The sequence below is a fragment of the Alligator sinensis genome, unplaced genomic scaffold (genome assembly GCF_000455745.1).
Source record: "Alligator sinensis unplaced genomic scaffold, ASM45574v1 scaffold76_1, whole genome shotgun sequence".
NCBI classification, from domain to species: domain Eukaryota; kingdom Metazoa; phylum Chordata; order Crocodylia; family Alligatoridae; genus Alligator; species Alligator sinensis.
This window is the reverse complement of record NW_005841865.1, coordinates 3,588,604-3,609,679: the sequence shown is the minus strand read 5'-3', so window position 1 is coordinate 3,609,679 and position 21,076 is coordinate 3,588,604. Positions and strand designations below refer to the sequence as shown.

The following is a 21,076-nucleotide window of genomic DNA, read 5'->3' as shown; positions in this document are numbered from 1 at the left end:
ATAATCCCAGGCCAGAAGCCCCGGCTGGGTCTTCTGGCTGGGGGGGGCAAGATTGGGCAGGCCCTGCTGTTGTGGGAGCCCGCTGGGCTTCCTCTGGGTCCTGTCTTTTTTGACAGGAACCAAAGCCAGATAAATATTAATTTTCTAAATTTTTAGGGGCCTTGCAGGCTGGATAGAATGGCCTCACGGGCTGGATTTTGCCCACCCCTGAGTTAACCAGTAACACCCAAAGCAAAACAGTTATACTGATACAAAGTCTCTCTGTAGACCAAGCCTTGCTGCAGTATATTTATTTAGTTCCAATAAGGCCTTTGTTTAAAGATGTCTTTGCCACAGTTCAGAAGTGTGTTTGCAAAATATATAGGCATCCCCAAATTTGTTGTAACTCAATATTTCATTAAGAGTGAAACTGTGGTGATATAGGTTTTAGCACAGATTATATAAGTCTCCTGAGACCCTATTTACTAACTCAATGACAAGTCTCCACTGAAATCTGTACACTGCAGCTTCACTGCTGTTGGTACCAACTAGCTAGGCCATGCAAAGTAGGATATGCCCCACATACTACAACCACACCCCATGATTGCAGTGTATACATAAAGTTAGGGACTCTGACGTAGACTCTCTAACAAAAGATTATTTTCCCAGATTTTATTTAGGCATTTAAAAATATATATAAACAAAATAAAACAGCTGTTGAAACCTAAATAAAAAACTCTCCGCCACCCCAAAAAATAATTTTTCACTTCTTTTCTCTGAAATCACAAAGCTGCTAATTCTCCAGTTAACACTGAATTCTCCCAGAAGAAACAAGGTAGACAAGAATTGAATTGAATTTGAATTTCTAATGTGAAAAACAAGCAGACCTATTTTCTTCAGCCTTTTCTTATCCATCATGAGTAGGCAAGAAAAGGCACAATTTATTTTTTTTAATTTATTTAATTTTTGTAAATTGCATTTAATTTACTAACACAGGCTAATTTGAAATGTCTAAAAACAGGTGTTTGTGTTACACATGTGCAACTCCTCTTGCAGTCATAAAAACCCCTGTATAGGCAGACAGATTTTCTTGTACGTGATGTACAAACGTCTACTTAGACACAGTTAATTGATTTGAACTCATCTTGATTCCAAGTGCAGGTATCCATAGGGTTTTAAAGATACTCACAAACCACTTCTAAATTAGGAAAAGTGATATAGGATGTTTCAAGATAAGAATTGCTTAATATTAACCTGGGCTTATACAGTTCAATATGTTATAGATATAACTTTGTGAGTCAAAAGGGTGATGTCAGCAAATGTTCAAGTGTTCAGTTGCATACAAGCAAAGAGTTATGGAAGTGGAAAACATATCCAAAAACATTGAAAGATTAGAGAAGACTGTTTCATAATTGTGCAGTTACGTAAATGTGCAGGTGGCAGGTCATTTTCCTGAATATCAGTAACACTTTAAAGCAATTGGATTTTTTTTTCTCAAAATTTTAAGAATAAAAATTACTGTTTTTCTTTCTTCTATTTTATTATTTGGGTAAAGTTAACTTAATTGTAGACTGTACACAATGAAAACAAGAGACTCTTAAAAACAAAACATTAGCTACCTAATCATGAATTAACTAGTTAGGAGCGTGTTGAAAGCTGCTTTCCAGAGAAGCAAGGAAGTTTACAGAAGTTGCTTTTTTCCGCCATTTAAAGTACTTTATTGCAATGACTTAACAGAAATGTATGGCTTTACAACACTTTAAAAATGGGTACAGTGTTTTAAATTAACCCTTGGTTAAAGCTCTGTATTTTATAGCAGTTTAGCAACCTACAGTGCTTTAAATAACTTCTGTATACTGGTAACATTTCTGACCAGTGGAGAAGCCTCAGGAGGCTGTGAATGACCCCCTGCTTCCTAGCTTGGAAAGTGCAGGGAAGCTCAGAGGACACCCCCTCTCCCATCAAACACTGACCTTCTGTCATGTTTAAGAGTGCTATAGTTTTATAGTACTATAAAAAGTGCTCTAAATTACAGCATTGTAAAATGTGCATGGAGCACTTCTGTATGTACCCAGAAGCTCTTCAGGAGAAAGCTCTTCTTTGTTCAATGCTGAATTTTAATGCATTTTTTGCCCTGATCAGAAACCAAGTGTGTAAAGGTGGGCTTTCTAAGCAAATGAGCCTCCCTTTCAGCTATTCAGTCTCTTATTTTGCATTGAGAAAGTTTCTTACCTGTTAATTCAGTCCATCAGCTTGGCTCAGAGGATGTAAAGTGATGGATGTTTAAAAGACATTAGCCCTGTAATACCAGTTTCTAGTCACCCACACCTCCTGGAAAACTCTGAAAACTATTTTGCTTTGAAACATTAATTCTCCTTTTCTTACGTTTTCCTATGGCCTGGATTTTTAAGGACATTTGTATTGAAATAGTATCTATGATGCTTAGGAGGTTAATGTGGATCAACTACTTATTTCCCTCCATAAGCTATAATATACTTTAATTACATTGGGAATTTGGACTGCTGTCAGCAGTTGATGACTTGCCTCCCGTGCGTGCACTAAGATAGCTTTGATTTTTCACTTGAGGAACCTACTACTGCATAAAAAGTGGGTATACCTCAGCAGAGTATTTTACAGGTTTTTTTTCTCACACTTGGGCTTTCATTTGACCCATGTCAGTATACAATACATGGCATACACAATAACATTATCTGGATGTAAATTGTTAATATTGTAACAAATTCCAAGTGCATATAAAACCTTATGCTATGTGTACCAGTCCTTAGCACTTCATAGAACCTTACTAGATACTATGTATTCATAATCTATAAACTTATATTATTATTATAACATTACAACAGCAGACAAAATAGACAGCAGCAAGGATACTATATTGGTTCATTTATCTGGGGTGAAAACAAGTACCTTTTTAGTTGAAATTTCAGTAATATTCTAAGTAGACAGAAAGTTAAATAAACTAGAATTTGCCTGGTACAGTGTGGTTAATACCCCTGTTCTTGTCAAAAGCACAATGAGGTATTTCATGGCTAAGGGTTATGTCCTACATCTTTGGAAGAAAACAACTTCAGTTGAAATGACCTGGAGGGAAGAGAACTACTTCCTGCATCACCTAATTTGTCCTTGGAAAAGTCTCTCATTAAAAAGTGATTAGACTTAATTTTAACAGTTTTAGAAATTTGACAAGATTTATAGTCTAAGTTGATAAGGCTGGTGGCTTATTTGACATTGGTCATGTTTGGAGTGACTATTTGTAAGCCCTCTCCTCCCTTCCCCGAAATGACTTGACTTCTAATGAGGAATAACAGTAAATAAACTGCTTAAAAATTAAGTTCTATCAGTAGAATAATTTCTAATTGGAATGTACATTTCTCCTCCCCCCCCCCAATTTTCCAGGAATGTTAAGCTGCTCTTTGAAATAGAACTAGTAAACATTGGAAATCAATTTGATCATACAGGGCGCGATTTTAGAAGCACTGTTGACAGTGCCAGACTTATGCCAGCATAGAAGTATTTTCGGTTTCAATTAGGAAGACTTGTTGCTGAAAACTTCTTTCAGCAATGGTGTACTTGGAGCCTACAAGTCTTACATTTTCCAAACATATTGGAATAATATGTTTTGGGATTAGCAGCTTCTGCAGGCCATATTTCTGTGCTGAAGATGAAAACATTTACTAGCCTCATTATTGTGCCCTGCACTTCCTGTCCTCACTTTTACTCAGCCTATTTTTAGTCATAAATTTGGTGTGTGAGTTAGTATTATATATCTGAGTATAAAGTAAACTTGTTTTGAATGTCTATTATGTATGAACAGGATACTGTACCACACAAATATTAAATGATCTCTGTAAACTGATGTTTGCTTTTTATTATTAATATTATTGTTTGAAAATGAAAATTTGTTTTGAAACCAAACCTGTCTTTCTTGCCTACATTTCAGTCAGAACTAAGACATGGTCCGTTTTACTATATGAAGCAGCCACTCACCACAGACCCTGTTGATGTTGTACCACAGGATGGACGGAATGATTTCTATTGCTGGGTTTGTCATCGGGAAGGCCAAGTCCTCTGCTGTGAACTCTGTCCTCGAGTTTATCATGCTAAGTGTCTGAAACTGACAGCGGAACCAGAGGGGGATTGGTTTTGCCCAGAATGTGAGGTTAGTTTGGCATGAGGTGCTGTTTATGTCTATTGTGTTGTTCATGAGATTCAAAGGATATCATCACCTTCCAAAATTTGTTCTCCTCTGGCTTTATTTGGCTTCTGTTCTTCTGATTGCATCTTGGGAAAGTTGGCAGAAGGATAAGTATAAAAGAGGGGCTAGAGGTGCACCAGTATATTGGTCCATATCGTATCAGCACTGATAAAAGGAAAATTGACATTACTGGCAGCCAGCTTTTTTTTTGTACGATGTGGCCAATAATGTCGCCGATTAAATGCTGCATGCATGCATGCAGCTGCAGCCCAGCAGTGTGGAGAGCAGTGTCTGGCTGTTAAGTCTGTGGGGGAGGGAAGTGACCTAGGGTGGGGTGCAGATCAAGGCCCCCACTGTGAGGGTAGGAGTGCAGCTGAGGCATGGACAGTTGCTGCCCGGCCATGGTGTGGGGCAAAGTCACGGGCAGCTCATCCAGGAGGGGGGCAGGGAAGGCTTCTGCTGCTGTGCATACTCCTGAGGGAGGCATGGGGGGCACGTTCCCCCTGGATATGTGTGCAAGGTGAGGGCAGATTGCCTGCTTCAGGCTCAGGACTGGGGGCAGCAGCAGACTTTTCCTGTTGGCACAACTGGGCTTGGGGCAGGGTGGGTGGTGGCAGTGATGCACAGGGGGGCTACAGCGAATTCTGGAGTGGCCGTAGCCCATACTGTAGCCCCATTCCCAGTGCTTCTGCCACCCGCCTTGCTTGACCTGGCCTGAGCACAGCCTTGACTCAGCCCCCCTGCCAGGAAGAGGCTGAGACAGCCTCCATCCCCAAGCCTGCAGCGGGCAGCCTGCCTTCTCCCCATGCACAGATCCAGGGAACACATGCCTCCCATGCCTCCCCCAGGGTGAGTGCAGCAGCAGGAGCTGACCTGCCCTGGATGAGCTGCCCGTGGCTCCATCCTGCACTCCTCCCCACCCTGGCTGTGCTGTGCCTGCCCCAGCCCCACTTCCTCCCTCACTATGGGGGCCTTGATCTGACCCCACCATGCCCTTTACCCTCTCCCCTAGCCCCCCACAACTTACCAGCCAGATGCTGCTCTCCAAGCTGCCAGGCTGCATGTCAGCAATTGGATTGGTATCGGCCAATATGACTGGTTAATAATCAGCCATCAGTATCAGCCCAAAAAATCGGTGCACCCTAACAGGGGCCATCTGCTGCTTGCCTCCTCGTCGTGTTGTGTTGTCTAGCTTTTATTTGCCTTCTCACTTTATCTTCAACTTTCTTTGGGTTCCTATTTCTAGAGAAGGCAACACGTCAAAGAGTGATCCCTTCGTTCAGCACCACCAATTCTGAAAATGTTCTGCAGTGTTACCTAGTTTAATTTGTGCTTCCTGTAGTAATGGGCTGATCAACTTTTCACTGAAAAATTGTACTATAAGGCCTGTATGAACAAATGGGTATTATTATTTTTTGACAGGAATAAGGAAGTATTTAGCCATTCATTCTCAGTTATTCAATTAAATGCATAGCATCCCATTATCTTTAATGGAATTAATATTGATAAATCCCACATACCACTCTTGAGAATTTACTGCCTTAGAATCCAGTTGAATTTCTCAATCACTTACTATATAATAAGCCTAAAGTCAAATTTGGGAATTTAAGTACTCCACACATTCATTCTCAGTAATATAATGGGAAATAGATATACTTTTTTTAACCTTTTTCCTGCATTTTTGTTCTATTCAGAAATGGTACCTTGATTTAAACACATTTCTAAGAAATGAATTAATACCTGAATGTTACACTGTCAGGATTATTGTTTTCATAAGACCTACTTGATATTATGTTGTTAAAGAGTTATGGAAGATAGTCATCTAGAAATATCTTCTGATTAAATATTTTGTAATCTTAATTTTTAGAAAATTACTGTAGCAGAATGCATAGAAACGCAGAGTAAAGCTATGACAATGCTCACCATTGAACAGCTATCATACTTGCTCAAGTTTGCACTACAGAAAATGAAACAGCCAGGGGTAAGGAAAATATTTTTTGGTGCTGGGGGTCTTATATATGATGTAATCATGTGTATTTCATTTCCTTGGGTTGATTTTTGGCTCTAGCTTGCTTTACTTCTTTCTATGTGTTTTTAAGGTAGCTAGTGCACTTCCTTTGTTTATAGGTAGTGGATATCAAAGAGCAATACTATAGACTTTGGTGAACAGACTGTTGGTGGTTTCCTGAAACAAAGATAGAAAGCATCTCTGCTCTAATGCAGCACAGCTTTGTGGTATAATGTTACCTTGCTTGTATATTTTATTTGTAGAGTTTTCTTTGGCATTCACATTAGTTTCCAAATGCTTAAAAAATACCAATGAACTTTTCCAGGCAAACTTTTTCCGATGGGTTCCATTTAATAGATAAAACAATTGAGGCACTGAGACATTTGGGGCGCCTGTACACGTGCAGTGAGGCTGCTTTATCACGTCGGAGAGAATTCAATCGAGTCTGCTGGAGTGTGGTAAATACCACGCTCCAGCAGACTCCTCCAGTATCATATGTATCAGCATCTCCACGCTGAAAATGGTGGCGGGGTGCTTTGTTTGACGAGCTTTAGTTAAAGCATCCTTGCTACCATTTTTCAGCATGGGGATGCTGATACACATGACGCTCCAGGCATTTTAATTAGAGCAGCGCTCAGAGTCCGCCGCCGCCCCCCCCCGCCGCGAACACGCGTTTAAATGCCCTAGGTCAGTGGTTCTCAACCTTTTTTGTGCCACGATCCATTTGTAAACATCGATTGCCAGTCCTGGCCCAGTGCCCCTCACTCCCAACCTACTGCCCTCAGCCCCCCCACCCCCCCCATTGTGTGGGGGCAAGGGTGGGTGTGTAGGGTGGGGTGGGGGCATGGGGGGCTGCAAGCAGCCGCTTGCAAGCTGGAACTTTGCCAGCCTGCAAGGGAAAAGCTATGGTTTCTCACTTTTTTCTCCTTTAAAGAAGAATCCATTTTTAAAGTTTGTTCGTGACCCTTTCATATGTTCTTGCAACCCACTTTTGGGTCATCATGACCCACGGGTTGAGAAACATTGCCCTAGGTGATTTGTCTAAGGTTATACTGGAAGCTTGGGATGGTACCAAGTTTGCAACCTACTTATGGATTCCAGGGCAGTTCAATTGTATGATTAAGCCCTCCTGTGTTGTATTGTTGTTGTAAAAAGATTGGGGTTCATCAAAAAATAAATTGGATGAAGGATTACATTTACCATTTTAACAGCTCTTAAAGTAGATGCAGTGAAATTATGGCATGCCCTTCATACTTTCTCAGTCACTGAATGTGAATGAGGGCATGCCTACATCACAAGGCTTTCAGGAGTCTGAAGTAGTATGAACTGTGACCAATACAATTGCAGTGGCAGCAGCCCCCAGTATACGTACAGTTAATAATGGTAAAACTGCATTTTTACCTTGGCTTGTTTACTTATGGTTAGTGGTTTTACTGTAGCAAAGCTTTGCCAGGACAAGCTTTCCCTGCACTCAAAGCACTTCTCTAGCGTAACGTACTGGTAAAACATTCTTATTCTAGACACTACTTGAAGCTTTCCTTGGTGTGTTGAGAGCTTACACACCAATTTCTGTTCAGTCGAAACTTTCATATGTTTTAGGAACAAGAATGTCTGTTCTGGTATTTCTCTAGAGCTACCACTCTAGCTGTAAGCATGGTCTAAACACAAAGTTGTATTAGTTTAAGTGGACATGTAGTGAATGGTGGATTGGTGTATACTTTATATCAGTTTAGCTTGTTCTTTTTCTTTACATGTGTAATGTGAACCTAGCAGCTAGACCAGGGCCATGCAACTAGTGGCTGGCAGGTTGCACCTGGCTTGCAGGGGGTTAAAATGCAGCTCCCTGGGCTCCTGCCTGTCTGTAGCAATAACAGCAATCTCCAGACTCTCCCTCCCTCTTCCAGCTTCTCCTTCCTGCTCCAGCGCCTGGGGACAGGGCAGGGCCAAGCAGCAGGAAGGTGCTTCCTGCACAACAGGAGAAGATCCAGGCCAGGGGTTGTTAACATTTTTGAGCAGGGTGCCAAAAAACACCCACAACCTTGACTTGTAAGATGTTGACATGCCAGGGGAGCTGCAAGGGGTCTGATCCTTGTGGCAGTACAGCCCCTGCTCTTTTCCCAAGACTTGAGTGCCAAGCAGAATGCTTTTGTGTGCCATGCTCTGGCATGCGTGCCAGGGGTTGCCTACCCCGATCTAGGATATCCACGCAGCAAGAGATTTACCTGTGTGGCAAGGAGGGAGACCACACTGTTTGGTAGTGGAGGGGATTCAGGCAGTCCACTCTTCCTGTGTAGCAGGAAGCAGCTGGGCTGCGTGCGCTGGAGAACTGGGTTGCTCACAGTGTGCATGCAGCTGTAGGGGAGCTGGGATATTCTTGCTGTCCACATGGCCAGAGGGAAGCCAGTTTGGCTGTTCTGTGTGCACAGCCAAACAAAAGGTGGCTTGCCTGCACTGTGTGGCTGGACAACAGTCGTTTTACCTGTGTTCTGTGTGTAGCCAGAAGGTGCCAGTTTGCCCTCAGTCTACATACAAACGAGAGAGACTGCACTGCTTTCCCAGTGAAGGGAAGCCAGGCTCCCTGCGTGGCACAGAAGAGCCATACTGCTCATGCTGCCCACACAGTTGGGGGAAAGTGTGGCTGCCTGCATGGCTGGGAGGGATTCTGAGGGTGCATCTGCCATATGTGTGGCTTGTGGGATATGCAACCCCCCCCCATCCATAAATTGGACAGCCCTAATCTAGCCTAGCTTCACAGAGGATATGCTTGTGGACAGCCTTGCCTTACATAGTTAACCAAGAACAAATTGCAGTATAGATATACTTACTTGGGTTTAAAACTGTTTTGTAACTGCATTTTGCTCCTGTTAATTTACAGGATGGGTGGGATGAACCAGAAGTAACTTGATGTTATATCTTTTCCCAATCCGAGGGCTAGCTGCGGGTGATTCAGGTCTTGGCACAACGGAGAACTAGCCTTAGAGTTGTGGCTAGCTACCAGTAGCCCCATTTATCCAGCCAGGTTATAGTGTTTAACAGTGGAAACCCTCTAGGGTTAAGATTGTTCTGACGCATTTTTGTTCCACCCAAGAATCTACCTTTGCATCTTTTACAATTGTTCTGTGGTTAGAACTTTCTCAAACATGCCTCTCATCCATATTCATTCTGCAGACTTAACGTGAACTTCAAGCATGGGTGGTGAAAACACTAAAATGGGGGGGTAGTTTTTTTTTTCCCCAATTCCTTTATTAAACCACTTCATTTCCTATTCCTAAACAAATGAAATTGGAGAGTGAGCACAAAATACATCTCCATGCTCCTGGTAATACAGTAAATAATGGTACAGAAAGACAGGAAATGCAGTCATAGATTCTTAACAACTCTGACCTCTCCTTGGTATTTGTTTTAGCAAAACAATAATGGCAGTTCCTAGGAAAACTAGCATCTGAATGCTGCTGAGTTTTGTCCTTTCCAAGTCTTTTTACTCTCAAGTTGTAAATCTTGTGCTGCTACAATGAGCCATTTGAAATTCCAATGGCTGCTTTTCAGAAGCAAAGCCTATTGTTTGTTTACAAAAGAGCACCCAATCTAGGGATTTTGAAAACACAATTGGGAAGATTTTGTCGAATTAATACAGTTTGGGTATTTCTCCCTTTGGGCATTTGATTAACACCTTTTATTAAGACATTACAATGCTTCTGAAGGTAAACTGGGAGGGTTGATTATGCTTTTTTATTTGAAGAATCATAGTTGATGTATGTTTATCGTAACATAGAAAATGAAATAAACAGCAAAATGCTTTCTTTACTTAGTAATATCATCCAGGTCTTCTAATTAGGATAACCTAATCTAAAGATTTTTGTTCTCACACAGTAAAATTCACGATTAAAATAATGCTGTTTTGTACCTGATATGGCTCTCTTATTCCTATGGTTCATTCCTAGTAAACCTATTGGTTCTTTAAGGAATTAAAGAGAAAAATCTGCCAGTGATTCATTCCCTCAAATGGACTTGCAGTTCAGTGGGATAAATTTAGGACCACCAACTTCCTGAGTGATCTTGATAATGCTAGCCTGATGCTGGTTAGCAGTAAGTAGCAGCATTTGACCTGGGGCATTAAAGTGGTTCAGTTCTGTTTTTCTAAGTCTTTTTTGCTATCCCAGTTAAACTTACTGTCTTAGTTAAGCAGTAGTATTTCACTTGGGCTAAGAAAGAATTTAACTTTAAGTGCTGTATACTGTACATAACAGTGCATCAAAATATAAACCTTTGCTTTTAATTCTTCATCAGTATTTGAAAAATCATAACTTGTGTGAACTGTCTCTCCAGTTGCTTAAAAAATATCCAGGCTCATGACTGTTGAACAGAATATTCAAATAGTGATTTTGTTAAGTTCCTTCTGTTATGTTGTAGCTCTTTTCCTCTTTATCAAGCTTTATTATTATTACCCTCAAAGAAGGACTTCTGTTGTCTCTGTTGGTAGTAGGATTTAGGATAAAAATTGCTAATGCTGAATTGGTGAAGCTGTTCCATAGTGACGAGTTGTGTGCTTGGTTTTTTTTTTCTTTAACAGACAGAGCCATTTCAAAAGCCAGTTTCACTGGATCAGCACCCAGATTATGCAGAATATATCTTTCATCCAATGGACCTTTGTACATTAGAAAAGGTTGGTTTGTAGAAAGGGGAAAACCTACATTGGGTTTAATTGCTTAAGTTGGATTGTCTTAATTGTTAAGCATTTTTTTTAAAAACTGTATTGGTACTGATTTTTGTTACTGATACCTCTTTCTAAGATCATTTAACTGGCAGATGAGTCTTCCTGCCTTTATCAGGACATGGGCTCACTTTTTGGGGACATATACAGGTATTGATTCTGCAAATGTGCCTGAGTCTTGTTTGGTTGCAGTGGAAAAAGAAGTTGGTCGAAGAGTTAGTTATGGTACCTATGTTTTCTGCCCTATCATAAACTAGAGTTTTAATTTATGTCATAGGGTAAGGTGGTGCCTTGTGGTGATATTACCATTCTTCACTAGCTTTGTGGTATCCAAGTTCTTCCCTCAACATAGGGAGTTGTCTAGCAAAAATCTTTTTGCTTTTAAGTTCAGTGTGTACAATGGATAGACTCACAAATTCAGCCTGTTTTTCTCTTACAAATTCTGTAACTTTTAAAACCTCTGCCTGTATCTTGGTGTATTAAGCTAGAAATTGCCAGTACTGCAGAATGAAAATAGGAGAGTAGAGAAAATCATGGACTGAATTTTCTGCATAGAAGTATTATATAGCCTGTAAACACCATAATAGGGAATTATCCACTTTTTAATTTGAAAGAAAATGATTTAACACTGCCTATGCCATGTTATTTTAATAACTTGGATAATACATTTACTTTTGGGACATTTTTATAACATGAATATATTGACTGTTCTGATTCTGACAACATTTGGGTGGTTGATTTGGAAAGGGAACTTTCACCCGGAAGTTTTATGTGCTTTATGATGTTATCCTAATGTTTTCCTTTTGCAGAATGTTAAAAAAAAAATGTATGGTTGCACTGAAGCATTTTTGGCTGATGCCAAATGGATTTTGCACAATTGCATTATTTACAATGGGGGTAAGTAGTAAGCTTTTACTTATTTCCTGAAAAATGAAACTGAAAAAATCTATAGCATCAGAGCAGTTTCCTGATTCAGAGCTGGTAAAAGCTGAAAATATATTTTTGGTAACTAGTGAACAAAGAAGTGTAGAGTGCTTTGAGAATGGGATAGTAGAAGCAAGTATTACCTGTTCTGATGCTCTCTTACCACACTCTAAAAACTTTCAGCATCAAATGTGAGACTGAGTCATTCAGAGTGTAGGGCTTTATAAAAGTTATTAAATGAGGAAATACTATACTCTGTGCCTCTCTTGGAAGAAGTACTTCCGCACTGCAGTTTCCACTGCCATTTGAACAGTTTCTCTGTAAGTGCTGGAACAGAGAGAATTCCAGACTGAAACCTGACTCCAAAGGGACCATCACATAATTGTCCCAATACAAACTAATCTAAGGAAAGGCCTTGAAAACCTTTCACATAGCCATTCCTATGGTATGCTTGAGTTTAAGGAAGAAATGGCAGCTTATTGTTTTCACAAGCACCATGTATATACTGTTTATAAAATGTCTTTTTAAATGTCCTTTCTTTTGAAAAGGATCTCATTTACCTGAACAGTGAACTGTTTCAGAGAAAAATGTAAATTTTAATCTAATTTTAGCACATTTATTTTGAATAATCCTCTTTCTGTATCATTCCTTTAGGAAATCACAAATTGACACAAACAGCAAAAGTTATAATCAAAATCTGTGAGCATGAGGTATGTGTACTCCAGTTAACTTAATTTTCCTGTCTCTGGGTGTGTCAACACGAGAACAATTACTGCGCAGTAACTGAAAATTGCTGCATGGTACAGGCACACATCTACACGTGCACACCTGTATTGCGTAGGAACTGTAGCAACTTACACCAACTTGGGCGTAAATTTGATACCTGCATCATGCAGGTATCAAATTTACATCTGGTTAGTTACTGCACTTTATCGACTACATGTGTAGATGCTGGCCTAAAAACCACTTGCTGTGCAGTAACTTAGTGTGCAGTACATGCATCTGTCGATTAAAATATTTTTGAAAATGTCATAATGTGTAAAAGTTGTAAATGGTTTTTCTTTAATTGAAATTTGTTTTAAACTCTCTGGAATCTTTCTTGCACTTAAAGATATTCTCTTAGATTCTTCATACTTAATGCAAGAGCAGTGTTCAGATTTCTTCCATTACGACACCTGCTATATAAAAGTCAGTCTCTTTTGACTTTGTGTGATCACGAATGTGGATTTTGGATAATAGGCGTTAAAATAGGAGGACTTTGGCTACTATAGTAAATTCATATTCTAAATGAACATTTAGAAGAGAAGTACAGGGGCCAAAATTTTCAGAATTATACATACATTAATATGATTCAGTTACCAAGATTGCCTGTGAAGTCATGGTAAATAGGTGCACAATAGTTAAATGATTCCAGTTGGTCACTTCTGTTCTCAGCCATAATTTCAGTGTTGCAAATTGTCTCTGAACTTTTTTATCTCTCTGTCTCTCTGAACCAGGGTTTTTCACACACCTGCATCAGCAATGTCTTAGATTCAGATATAGAAGCCTTGAAATCTTGTTAATTCTGTATAGTATAAATTAGAAGCATAATCTTTACTCTTATAATACTTTATAAATAATATATTTAAAATAAATTTTGATTATGCATTAAATATCATATCTTAAATGCTGATTTTCTTCCTTAAATTGAAATTATATTTCTGTCATTAAAATGCCTCATGGGATAAAGCACAATATGAAGAGTAATGCACAATATGAATATATATTTTTAAACTGCATCTGTAATGGGTAGAGACATTTCATTCTAGCTAAAAAGTCAGTTTCTCATAGTTTTAATTTAAGAAGAAATAAATTAAGCTTAATCACACTATGTCTTCTGTCTCTACTAATATTTTATCATAATTCTGCAGTGTATTTTACGTGCAGTTCACATGTCAGATATTCTGTTGTCTTCAGCCAGACATGGAGAAGATGGTAGCTGCTCTTCAAAACCATGTTGCAATGACTTGAGAAAAAGCACGATTCTGTGGCTGCACATGTTCCTTCTGATAATACCAGGATCTTGGGCAGACAAAAAAAAAAATGTTTCTAAATTGCATTTTAGATTGTGTTGGACCCTGCAATTGGTATTCACTTTTTCTTTGCAGATGAACGAAATTGAAGTGTGTCCAGAATGTTATTTAGCTGCTTGCCAAAAAAGAGAAAACTGGTTTTGTGAGCCTTGTGTAAGTCAAAGAGTTAATACTTCCTTGAAAGAAAGAAAGAAAGAACATTTGTATTAATTGTCTCTGAATATCTTTTTCCTTTTACATCTCTTGTTTTAAAATTCTCTGGGTAGTGAGTGAGTGACTTAAAGCAAGGGGAACAGCTACAGTTGATTGTGGTTGTAGTGGATCTGGAAATTCTAAAGCTGAGATATTTTGTATGGAGTGCCAGACAAGTTTTTCAGCTCTGGGAAACAAACCCCGAAGTTAGATTTTGCAAAGCATGTCATAAAATTTATCAGAGATGCTTGGTTGTCAGACTGTGCATTTATTTTAAAATGATATGTACAGTATGAAATATGTGGTTACATAGGTTGCCAACATTCAACTGTCAACCTCTTCCCTCAAAGATATGATCCTTGCTTTTGGGTTATCTGTGTTTGTATGTGGTATTCGAAGGCAGGGTAAGAATTATAAAATATAAATGTTCATTTCTCCACATGTGGGCTTGGAAATCTGAGTTTAGTTTATAAATATATTCTATTAATAATTTGTCTGCCTTATGCTGATATTATCTTTAATATCATACAAGAGAAATAGAAACCAGGACCTCAAGCAGAAATGTATAGAATGAGAGCCCAGTTCCCAAACTGTCTTGGCTTCAGTGCAAGTGAGAGAGTTTGCAGAATGAGAGGTCCATATTAGGCGGAATAAAACAAACACATTAGTGTGGGGAAAAGAATGAGAAGAGTATTAGAAAATCTAGTTTTGAACGTGTGTAATCAAAGGGATAGTGCTACTAAAAATTATTGTAATCTACATTATTATGATAGGTTTACTATAGCTTCTTGTAAATATATTACATTTGGTTGACATTTAAGTTCCCAGACTCTTAAATTACTTTTTCCTTATTCAGTCTGAAAGCTGTTTTCATTGTTGGGACGTGCCTATAGCTATAAGTTACAATTCATAGAAAAATGATTAACTCATGAAAATAATCTTTTAATAAGTTTGTCTGCACCTTGCTTTTATTTGCAAAGTGCCCTGTACTCATTGGGTTATTGCAATCTAAATAATAAATACCATCCAAAATCACACAATCAGAAATTTAAAAATAATATTTTGCTTGTAATATTTTCTCACTGTGTGCTGTGCATCTTCCTCTAGAGCAATCCACATCCTTTGGTCTGGGCGAAACTCAAAGGCTTTCCATTCTGGCCTGCTAAAGCACTGAGGGATAAAGATGGGCAAGTCGATGCCCGTTTCTTTGGCCAACATGACAGGTGGGAATTCAGCGTCAAGATGACTGAATGGGCTGCACTTAATAAAGTGTTGTAATTCTGTACTCTAAGTACTTAATATTATCTAGCCTATGCATGTTTAACTCTTAACAGACTCTGTATATATGTGTGTGTATCACGTAGCTTGTATACATGTTAAAATTTTTATGACGTCTGTAGAATGTAAGATCTGTCTTTGCTAGAGTAGCATAATACACATTCTCGTAGATGCTTCTTTGTACGAACCAAACTGCATCCTGTAGCACTGAGTTTAACTGTCTCTTGCCTATGTTAAAATAAGCATTTTATTGCATCTTAAAATAAATGGTTTTTCCTTCAGATATAAATCATAAGCTCTTAAGATCAGAGTCTTTTAAAAAAATTAGAGGTAGAAAATGCTTGTTAAATGGTTGTACATATTCTTTGGCCATTGTACAATAAATATATCATTTTGTCTGAAATAGCGAAGTGTAGATTCCAGAATCCTCAATTAAAATGCCAGTTTTACTCTGAGGGGAGTATAGTACATACATTTTTCTAGGCTTGTCAGTGATCTGCTTGGTGAAGGAAGCAGTTATGACTAGCAGTGGGTATAGAATTGAAAGATTTGAAAATGTGAATCTAGGGTTATATGAGGATATGCCATAATTCTTTGAGTGTAAAGAAGTCAGCAGTCCTGGAATTTTATGGTCTTCAGTGGGTATAGAGTTGAACAACCATATGGAACCAATCAAAAAAAATCTCTTCAAACATTGTTGCTGAGTTTGTGCTGCTAGTGCTACATCATTCCATTGCTTTTGAGGTAATGCAGTGTAAAAATACAGTTCCGCATTTTAAAGAACGTGCATGCCACTACTACCAGAAGATTATTTTAAAAACTGTTTGACAGGCTTTTCTACTTTGCTCCCAACCCCAACATGACTGTACTCAAAGTTTGTTGTTTAGGGGATCTTTCACAGTTAGATGGAATTTTTAACTAGGAATGTCATGTAAATTGCAGCCAATGTCACCAGATTCATTATTCGACCAAAAGAAATAAGTTAGTGAAAATCTAAAACATATGTTATCTATTCACTAAATAGTAATTACTTTAAAGAGAAAGGAGGCATGCACGATCATTTTTTAAATATGGTATACATTTTGGGGGGATGCTATGATAAAGTAAATGAATTTGTCTTAAAAATTACCCATGTCATATCTACAACATGAAATTTAATTATGTATCTTTCTCTTTTCATTATATTGTTTTGTATTTAGGGCCTGGGTTCCAATAAATAATTGCTACCTCATGTCTAAAGAAATTCCTTTTTCTGTGAAAAAGACTAAAAGCATCTTCAACAGTGCAATGCAAGAGATGGAGGTTTATGTTGATAACATTCGTAGAAAATTTGGAGTATTTAATTACGCACCTTTCCGGACACCATATACTCCCAATAATCAATACCAAATGTTGTTAGACCCTGCAAACCCATCTGCTGGAACTGCAAAGACAGACAAGCAAGAGAAAATCAAACTGAACTTCGACATGACAGCATCACCCAAGATTCTCATGAGCAAACCTATGCTAAGCAGTAGCACTGGTCGAAGAATTTCCTTGACAGACATGCCACGGTCACCAATGAGTACAAACTCATCAGTTCACACTGGATCTGATGTTGAACAGGATGCAGAGAAAAAAGCAAGCTCCAGCCACTTTAGTGCAAGTGAAGAGTCCATGGACTTTATTGACAAGAGTACAGGTAAAAACTGGAGAACTAGCAATTCTGTACTTGGAATAGTTTTATTAAATACAATAATGATGAGCTTTCTGTATAGTCAGTTTGCAAAGAAGGCATAGCAGCAGGCACCAGTTAATTTTTTGTGGTCAGCAGGCCAAAGAAATTTTACAAATTGGCCAGGAAAATTTATTTTAAATAGCAAGAGTATTTTATAATTGTCATGGTGGGAGTTAATGCCAAAACAGCTTCTTGTCACTGGAGATACTCAGGTGAGACTTGACAGTCATTCTTAGGAGAGCTTTAACAATAAGGGATGTGAATCAGAATTAGCCTGATTGATCAGCACGTTACTTCATTGAAGTCAGTAAAGTGACAGGAACATGAAGTCCCACTGTGCTTGGAGAATTGTACTTGGTAAGAAGGAACATGGCAGAGTAGTTCAAGGATACAGCCAGGAGATAGCAGGAATAAATGATATGCACAGCTCTTCCACCTACTTTCTTTGTCACCTCAGGCAGATCAATTAACATTTTTTAGGCCGTAAATATTTCATCTATAAAATGGAGATGATTTTATCTTCCTGTTGTGAGGATTGATTAGTGAATGCAAATATTTTTGATTCTTGGACAATACGTTGCTCAGTCATAGTTTTTAGCTAAAAATTCTCTTCACCCATCTTTGTCTTTTTTCCCCCCACTTATGAATCATTACACTAATAAATTCAAGGTAAATATTTTTCTAGCCCTGTCTGAAAATGGGTAGGGTAGAATTCTTTGCAGGTTTTAGGCTCCTTATCCCGCTTGATGAAAGCAGTTGTGTGGGACTGTTGAGGAGCTCCTACTGATAAGAGCAGCAGTGACCTTTGAAATAAAACTGCAGAATCAGCTGAGTGGCTTAACCTTCATTTTGCAACACACTACAAATTAAATGGGTTGCAAGCCACCTATTTAAGCAAAATCTGGATTCTACTGTTTTATGAAATATTTTCAAATGTGATTTTATTAGAAGTTGGTTAACACACTTTTTTTTCATTTTGGTACTATCAAGTTAACATACCAGAGCTCTCTTCAGCAAAAATAGCATCTGTAGCTGCAGCCATTGGCCAAGATTTTCAAAATGACTGAGTGTTTTAGTTGCTACCATTATGATTTCTCAACTTGAAGTACCTTGGGAGAGCTTGATTTTTTTCAGAATCCCTTTTTCCTATAGTTTCAGTAGAGATAAACCCAGAGATTTCAAACAGGAATATATAGTATCAAAAACATTCTGTCCTGCCATGCTCTTTCTGAGTTCTTTTCAAAAGAAGAATCTTTCTTCTATTTTTTCATAGTCCTGAAATGCGTGAAAACTAAGAGTTGACAATTTTGCAAGGCATGTAATAACAGTTGCCTTGAGTCTAAAATCCAAAAACGATGAGAACAACTGCTTTGGGGAGAAGGGATGCTGATAGCAGAACTAGTGCTTAGTACTTGGTAGAGTGTATTCATTGCTTTGTGAATTGCTGCCTTTCTGAATCCTAGGCATATAAGAAATTGTAATATGTATATTTTTATATGTTTTATTTTTATTCTATGTTTATGCTCTAAGTTTAAAAACAGAACCCTAAACTTTGTTCTGCAGCAGATTTAGGAAGTTCACTTCTTGTGAAGTATTTCTCTTTGTAAATAAACATGTTTGTATTTGAAAATAACATTTTTAAATGAGAAATATTTTGGCCCCTCTTGCTATTTATGCCATTTTATAAATGAGGCGGAATGGTTTCAGTGGGAGTATGTTGGGCATTTTATTTGCATCAGAGACGCAAATAAATGGAGATCCAGTGCCAGAGATAACTCCCAACTTATTTTAATATTTTTAGCAGAAACTTTGAACATAACATTTGCTATTTAAATGTTTGACTGGTATCTTACGCGGTGTCAAAGCATTTGGAAACATAGACAAAAGAGCACCTTTTTCAGTCACGAGGATTGCACAACTTTAGAAATTAAATTGGTTTTATGTACATACTGGTTACAGTTGTTAGACATTTGGAGGCTAAATGTCAGGCAACAGAAATTAGATCTGGTATATCAGAAAATGAGAGAAATATGAGGTTTGCAAGGTGTTTCTTGAAGCTACAACCTCAGTGTCCGTCTGTCACATGGCCAGGTATATTGCTTTTAAGAAATGTTGGCCTTATTCTCCTCTCAGGTCCAGTGATGCAGATTCTCAAGAACTTCTTACGTTTCTGTGGATTTTTTTTCCTGACTTGCATTGCTGAGTGTTCCTGGGGCTGCTGTTCCTCTTTAGTGTGGCATTTTGTTTTTGCTCTGAATCCAAAGGCCAGACATTCACAGGGTCATATGCAACATACCTGAACAATAATACATTATTGCAATAATAGGTATTTAGGTTACCATTCCTTTGGCAGTATTAACAATTGTGTGGTGCATTTAGGGTGACACCAGAGTATGGATCAAAAACAGGTGGTTGACAATAGGACAGTATGCCAAAAACACATCTTTTGAGATAATTCCAGGGTTATTTTAGAATCATGGCTTGGTTTCTCGATAGCTTTTTTACTTCTGGATAGGGATTTCTGTAGATAGCAAATGGGAAAGTTACCATGTTGTGAGTGGTTCAGATGGGGAGACGCTTTTAGACTGTCTTATTTTATAGAACTGATGTCAGTTTATTGTTCGTGTCAGTTTATCTATTTCCTATTGGCCCTTCGTCAGCTGGTATTTACTTTTCATGAATGGAGAATGGGAAAAAATGCAAAACTGTGATTCTTTGTTGTAACCGTGTCAATTTTCTTCTGAAAAATATGCATGAAAAACCAAGGGAGAAGGTTTGGAAAATCTAGTTGTCTACACAAACCAGCTGGGCCAGTGTTGTTTATTCTTAACAGAATCTAAGATTTAATTTTAAAAGTCTAACCCTTATAGTCTCAAAAATAACATTCTCATTATAGATTGATGCCATGTAGTTTTTCTAAATGTTTAGATTACCTTCATTACCTTTGCCTTAACAGGTCTCATTGTTAGGGTTTAATATATTGTGGGAAGAACTTCATCATTTTTACTCTTCTACTTCCTTTTAGGAAGCTGAGGACAGCCTTAGAGGTGGCTGTAGTAGCTAAACAATGGAAAAGAGAACCAAGGAATTGCTCTGTAGAAATTGCTAGGATGCATCAAATCAGCTGTCCATTTCATGAAGTCCCTGACTGGGACTACAACTTGGAGAAATGGTTAAAAAAAATCCAGACTGGACAATTTTGTAATAGCTTATGCACTAGGGAAGTTTATTCACGGTCCCTATAAATCAGTGTTTGGTTTAAGCACCAAATTACTGTTTGGTTTAATACATTTTTATTCTTTTTTTGCTAAGTTGGCATGAGAATGTTAAGTTTTACCTGTGGTGCCACCTGAGATGAGAAGAATGGATTTCTGCTTGACATCTGACCATTTAGGAAACCCCACCCTTCCCAACCACTATATTTGAATGTCAGCATTGGTTACAAAGCCAAGTCTTGGTATAGAAGTTAAATAACCAATTCCCTATCTCATGTGTGAGAGTGATAACAAGGTAGTCAAAATAAATTTTAATGATGTGAAATTAATGGATCTGTCAATAGGGAAAACATGCTGGTATGACTAGTTCTCTTATGGTGTTATTGTCTTTTAGCATAACTGAAACAAGGAAACTTTTAGGCTTACATAGGTTCTTTGAGCTTGTACAGTCCCCAGGGCAAATTTCTGCAATTTGGTTAGTTTCGCACACTTTTTTTTGTACCTGATAGACCATTATACATGGATAGTTCAACGAGGAGTTGCTAAAATCATGTTTCAAAATGTTTCATTTCAGTATTTCATTTCCATTTCTTGGAACAAGCCTAGAGATCATAGCAGAGTTGCTTTATCAGCTATGGAGAGAGAAAACACAAGCAAACAGCTTTTTTACTGTTATTGATGAAAAGTAAATCTGGAATTACTCTTTTTCCCATGCTCTACTGATCCATCATTGCAAGGCCTACTGGATCATTAACTTATTCTGTACC

At 38.3% G+C, this 21,076-nt stretch overlaps 1 protein-coding gene across 20 annotated transcripts in view; it reads left to right on the top strand.

Annotated features, from left to right (window-relative positions):
* Positions 1–21,076, top strand: part of ZMYND8 (zinc finger MYND-type containing 8) — a 115,461-nt gene that overhangs the window by 65,272 nt on the left and 29,113 nt on the right. For all 20 annotated transcript variants that reach the window (XR_003091759.1, XR_003091761.1, XR_003091764.1 and 17 more), the window contains 8 exons: positions 3,938–4,156; positions 6,060–6,173; positions 10,771–10,863; positions 11,721–11,808; positions 12,490–12,545; positions 13,983–14,060; positions 15,207–15,322; positions 16,577–17,058. Coding sequence is in view for 15 of the 20 variants with exons in the window: in XM_025191594.1 (XP_025047379.1) it covers positions 3,938–4,156; positions 6,060–6,173; positions 10,771–10,863; positions 11,721–11,808; positions 12,490–12,545; positions 13,983–14,060; positions 15,207–15,322; positions 16,577–17,058 (1,246 nt within the window). In the remaining 5 variants the exon portion in view is untranslated. The remainder of the gene's footprint in view (positions 1–3,937; positions 4,157–6,059; positions 6,174–10,770; positions 10,864–11,720; positions 11,809–12,489; positions 12,546–13,982; positions 14,061–15,206; positions 15,323–16,576; positions 17,059–21,076) is intronic.